Raw genomic sequence first — 6,353 nt, forward strand, 5'->3', positions numbered from 1 at the left:
TTATTTTTTCTAGCTATGAAGGTTGCCAAATCAAGACCATAATGAATAATTGATCAGAATTTGTAGCTACAGATAGTAAAAAAATGTTGTATCATTGTACTGATTATGAGTTGCAAAAAGTACAGACAATGTATATCAGAATTTTTTTATTAGTTGCCACTTATCACAGTATTCCATTACACTCATTTCTTGTAATGAATAACAACTCAGATTTTTTTTTCAAAATAAAGAAAATCATTTTAAGTTAAAGCAAAAAATGTGTTTTTACAAAAAGACGTTTCTTTGAAAGAAAGAAAATTCTTTAAATCAGAGAAACTTTTCTTTGACTGAGAGGCAATAATTTTTTGTATGCAAATACATTTTCTTTGAGGCGAAGAATCTTTATTCTGGGGAAGATTTTTGGAATAAGTACGATAAAAAATGGAGATTATTAATAAAATAATTTGCCTAATTAATTAATTAACTTTTTTTATTTTATACAGCCTAACTTGAATATCTCTGTGTTTTACAAAATATAAGTGCCATACAAAAATACTATTTACGTATCTAAAAGAAAAACTTATAAACTTTGATTCTTATGATGTTTATAAATAATTCTAAACACAATGAGCCTTATTTTTTCTGATCCACTACTTTCTTTTCTTCGATAAGAGTCCATCTTTATCTCCTCTTTTTGCACGAAAAATTATCTTAAGGAAAATTCTAATAATAAATAATGCTACGTAAAGCACTAATAGAGTAGTAAATAATATAAAACCATAAACATCCAATAACTGGATTTGATACCATTTTAAATCTGCAGCTGGTGACCTAAGCACATTTCCATGTCTTAAGACATATTCTGTCCAAAAAACGGCTGTGTCTTTAGGACTCATATTTCTGTCGTAATAAAGTTTGGATATCTTTTCGATATTATATCTACAACAAAAATGTTTTATTCATTAAAAATCCTTTTCTGATTAAACATTAGAGGAAAAAAATCTTTTATTTAGGATAATTAAAAAACAAATATATGAGCGAAACCAAAAATTGCTGATAATTTTGAAACACGATAACTCGATCAGAACTAAATCTGAAAATCTAAAATTTACAGTACCAATTCTTTTCAACATTGTCTTTGATATAAGCCAAGAAAAATTAAAAAATCTTTACGGGTTCCGTATATATAAATAAAATTGTCCAAGCGTTGATAGCCAACAGCGGCTTAAGCCGACTGAAATCGAGAGCAGCGCTTGGACATCTTTATTTATATCTCAAGAACCAATAAAGATTTTTTAATTTTTCTTGGCCTAAATTAAAGACATGTTTTTAAAGAATGCTTCCTGTAAATTTCAAAATCATAACTTTATTTTCGACCGAGTTATCATTTTCCGAAGTTATCATTTTTAACGTAGTGCTATTATTCAAAAACGATAACTCCTTACCTGTACTCACGATTTTTCAAAACCGTATTCAAAGCATTTGTGAATTTCTTTTCAGTCACACTTTTATAGTCTAAAGAAACAGCAATTTTCTTTTTTTCATACGAATTTATATTTTTCATTTGATCGCCAAACAGAGGGAACCCAACCATCGGAACTCCACAATGAATCGATTCCAGGGTTCCCATTAATCCGCCATGTGTTACAAAGGCTTTAACATTTTTGTGCTCTAAAATAATAAAACAATCATTTTTGGTTAATTTTTATCTCAAATTAGAAAAATATAGTACTCCGCAAAATTGTTTCAAAATTTAACAATATTTTATGAAAAAAGATGACTTGGCACTTACTTAAAATTTGAATCTGTGGCAGCCAATGGTAAGTTTTCACATTTTCCGGAAGTCCCGGCAGCAATTCTTCTGGTTTAGCAATTTTCATTAAAACACGCACAGGTGCTATATTTTTAAAAGTAGAATAAAAAATTTCTAGAGTTTCTTTGGGGAATGATTCAATTTTTACCATTGATCCAAAACTTACATATATGCATCCATCTTTACTTTCATCCAACCATTTTTTTAGTTCCTGTAATTTAATTTTATTAGAATAAAAAGTTATCTTTATTTTATAAAATATCGTTGCCAAAAATAAATTACAATATAATTTATATTACATTTTTATTTACACTACCGTCGGAAATTATCTACATGGCTAGAGCGAAGAGGTACTTAAAATAACTGATAACTTTGAAACATGATTATTTACTCGAAAGTAAACTAATAAACTCTTTTAAAAGGATTCCGGAAGCTTATAAAATTTCATGTCTAATAAGCGCCAGTATAGATAATTTTGACTTTTTGAAAAGGATGTATCACATAAGAAGTTAAAAGAAAAAATAAATAGTTTTTTGGATTTTGGACCTCAACTTCAACTCGTCATATGACTTGAGAAAGTTGTGATGAAAATCTGAAAATTTTTTAAGGTAATTTTAAAAATCTTATCTTAAATTTAAGACCATAAGACTTCAAATATCTTTAACTCATCCCAAGATGTAATTAAAAATGTCCAAGCGTTTCGTGAAGTTCCAATTGGCGATCACCGCTGTCGTCCGGGAACTCGACGCAAATATGCTTGGACATTTTCAATCATATCTCAGGAACCCGTGAACATTTTTAAAGTTTTTTTTGCTTTAATTAAAGATAAGACTTTAGAGATTCAGTCCTCTAAATTTCAATATCTTTCTATAATATACTTGAATCTTATGACAAAATAAAGTTAAGGTAAAAAACTCTATAATTTTTTTTTTAATAATTTATTTCCGAAAGAAGTTCAAAAATATAGATTTTTTTATATGATAACACTGACCGGTATCAGAACTTCTTTTTTGTCTTCTATGTGTAAACCACCAACTTCCACAATTCCTGGAGTAAATGGTTTTATTCCATTTAAACTATAATGCGAATTCACAAATACCAAAGAAAATTCTGTTGACATTTCATAAATGCTCGGATATCCTGGTCCGAAATACTCATCCACGTACTTTTTTTGCAAACCTGAATAATAATTAAATTGATACTTGGCTATATGGACGAAAATCACGTTCTGCAGACGTTCCCAAAAATTCATTTTATTTGGCAAACTGGTGAAAGCTCCAGGTGAAAATGCAAGATTTGAAGGATTTCCTAAAGGATCATTTGCCCAATCGTAAATTGCCGCGGTTGTAACGCCGATCATTGGAACATTCAAAAATCGCGAAAAAGCAAAAAAACAATGAGCAGCAAAAATCTGTAAATAAAACATAGTAAACGCCGGATTATTTATAATTATGCAAATTACATCAACGAAAAATATTCACTGAATATATTATCTAACAATGAAAGAAACTAAATTCTTTTACAAATAATTCCAATCAAATTAATGTGCGGAAGTCCTAAAAATAAAACAAAGAATCAAACGACAAAATTTAGACAACCGCCATAAAATGTTCCTATTGAAATTTAAAAAAAAGATAAAAACTATTTTTTCCTAAAAAAGAAAAGAAAACCATTATTTTAATATATTCTAAGTTAATACATTAGCCAAAAAATGAATAATAAATATTAACAAATTCACCACTTTCAAACTTTTAAAATTTCGAAACTGAATTCTTTGCCAATTTATTTCCTGATTAGCTAAATTGGCTAAATTTGCATTTCCTAAAATGTATAAATTCTAAGTTTATCTATTCGATAAAAAATTAATTTCACAAATTATCAGATTTGTAATTCTAAAATTTAAAACATGACCGGTTTTCACATTTATTTTTAAATTACAAGCTTATCAAGTCACCAAACTATAAATTTCCAAATTACCAAATTCACAAATTTGAAATTATAATAATAGTTTACAACTAGCTACCTTTTAAGTTGTTTGTAAATCCTTGTTTATGTTTTAACAAAAAAAATTTACTTTTAAATTGCCAAATGTACCAAGTTGTAGTGAATTTTGAATTATGAAATTTAAACCTAAGGTTTCTGCGAATTTATTTATAAATTATAAATTTGTCAATTCCTTAAACTATACATTCAAAAATTGGCAAATTTAACATATTTGAAATTCTAACATTTTTAAACTGCTGGGAATTAAGAAAAAGGAATGAAACTAAATTGAATTAAAAACTAGATTAAATTTTTTTCCGAAATTGAGATTCTAAAAGTTCCAAACTGAGTTATCTGTAAATTGTTTAAAAGTTCAATTTTGATCTAGTAGCAAAAACAAAGTTTCGAAACTGTGAAACGTATTACATTTAATATTCAAAAATTTAAAAACTGGCCAATTTTAACATTCATTTATAAATGATAAAAGTTACAGGCCAAACTATAAATTTTGAAATTATCAAATTTACCAAATTACTAATTCTAAAATTTTTAAACTGGATTCTTTGCCAATTCTGGATTCTTCGCAAAATTATGTTGAAATTACCAAACTTACCCTATTCTAAATTATTCTAAATTTTCAAAACTGAGTTGTTTCCTGAACTAATTAATTATAAATTCGAAATTTATCAAGAAGCCAAACTATAATTTTCAGAATTATCAAATTTACCAAATATGAAAATCTGAAATTTCAAAACTGGGTTCTCTGCAAATTTGTATAAATTCAAAGATTATCAAGTACTCGAACTTTAAATTTCATAACTGCCAAATGTACCAAATTTCAAATTCTAAAATTTGAAATCTAAGTTCAAAGAAATATATATCTAAATCATACATTTATAAAGGAAGCAAACTATATATTTTAAAATGGACTACATTCACAATTCTAAAATTTCCAAACTGCCAAATTCACCAGACTATTTAGTGGCACAAAGAAAAGTTTCAAAATTTCCAAATGTTTCGAATTTAAAAATTTTTAATTTCAAAACCAGATTCTTGCAAATTTATTTATACATATATCATAAGTTTATCTAGTAGTCAAAAAAAAAAAATCAAAATTACCCAATGTACCAAGTTCGAAATTATAAAATTTTAAAACTGAATTCTTTGCAAATTTATTTCCGGAATAGTCAAATTTACGAAATTTTCCTTTCTTAAATTACAAAACTAAGCCTACTGAAAAGATATTCTTAAATTTTAGATTTATCTTTTCGCTAAAAAGTAACATTGAAAATTTACCACATTCGCCATTGTAAAATTTCGAAATTGGCAAGTTTTCATATTCATTTTTATGTTTAAAATGTATCAAGTCATAAAGCAATCAATTTTGAAATTACCGAATTTCCAAAATTTGGAATTCTAAAATTTCAAAACTGGGTTTCTTTCAAAATGGAATTTTAAATAAATTGAAAATATATTTTAAAAATAAATCTAAAAATTTCCAAATGTACTAAGTTTGAAATTCTGAAATTTCAACACTGGTTTTTGACAAAATTAAAATTCCAAAAGTTTAAAACTAAGTTCGCTCTATTTAGGAATTCAATGTTTATCTAATAACAAAAACAAAATTAATTTCAAAGTCGCCAAACTTACTATATTTGAAATTCTACAATTTGAACAATGACAAGTTTTTATATTTAATTATAAATGATAAATTTAGCAACCGGCCAAACCATAAATTTGGAAACTACTAAGTTTACTAAATTTGTAATTCTAAAATTTCAAAATTTGGTTCTTTGTATATTTAATAGTAAATATTTTATATATTAATAATAAATATAATATTTCAAAACTGGGTTTTTTTCAACAAATTTTTAAAATCTAAATATTTGCCATATTCTTATATTCTAACATTTAAAAACTGTGTTCTTTGCCAAATTGTTTATACATTCAAATTTTTTCATGTAGACAAACTATAATTTAAAAATTACCATAGAATTCTAAAACTGTAAAACGAATTGAATTAAATTGAATTAAGGGCATGCTCTTCGTGACCACGTGACCAAACTAGTCCCCGGTTAAGAGCATTTTTTTGGTATTCACTGTGTCCACACGGATTGAGATATCGTGTTTAAAATTTGACAGATTAAATAAAAAGCACTAAAGAACGTTTATATACCTTATTATGTTTATAGTTTTAAAGAACGTTTATTTATAAATCGATGAAATAGGATATTATCATTCGAGTTATAGCACTTTATAGATAATGTTTGGTTTGATGCATTTCCGATTTTTAATACAAACAAATAAGTATCTGCACACACGTAACCTATCATTATTTTTGGAGCATTTTTAGCGATTTCTAGCGGAGAAAAAAAGAAAATTTGAACTTCGATAAAGTCGAGATCACGTGACTGAGTTCGTCCATAAATTTTTTTTGTACAATGATTTTCATTTCTTTGGTCCTAAAAATAAAAGGTAAAGGGGGAGGGTCGGTAAGGCCGGTTTTTGGCCTAATTTATTTTTGGACCAAAAAATCTGAAAAAAATCATGGTAGTATCTTATAAGTATCCCGAGTCGA

At 26.6% G+C, this 6,353-nt stretch overlaps 2 protein-coding genes across 3 annotated transcripts in view; one reads left to right on the top strand and one right to left on the bottom strand.

Moving 5' to 3' along the window:
- LOC117174334 (calcitonin gene-related peptide type 1 receptor-like) overlaps window positions 1-6,353 on the top strand; it is a 748,751-nt gene that overhangs the window by 141,892 nt on the left and 600,506 nt on the right. The window lies entirely within an intron of this gene.
- LOC117174329 (UDP-glucuronosyltransferase 2B31-like) overlaps window positions 456-6,353 on the bottom strand; it is a 9,425-nt gene continuing 3,527 nt past the window's right edge. The window contains exons 2-5 of the mRNA XM_033363351.1: window positions 2,784-3,203; window positions 1,772-2,003; window positions 1,425-1,650; window positions 456-918 (exon numbers count right to left, since the gene is read on the bottom strand). Coding sequence (XP_033219242.1) covers window positions 630-918; window positions 1,425-1,650; window positions 1,772-2,003; window positions 2,784-3,203 — 1,167 coding nt within the window. The 3' untranslated portion in view covers window positions 456-629. The remainder of the gene's footprint in view (window positions 919-1,424; window positions 1,651-1,771; window positions 2,004-2,783; window positions 3,204-6,353) is intronic.

The sequence above is a fragment of the Belonocnema kinseyi genome, chromosome 6, assembly GCF_010883055.1.
Source record: "Belonocnema kinseyi isolate 2016_QV_RU_SX_M_011 chromosome 6, B_treatae_v1, whole genome shotgun sequence".
Lineage (NCBI taxonomy): Eukaryota > Metazoa > Arthropoda > Insecta > Hymenoptera > Cynipidae > Belonocnema > Belonocnema kinseyi.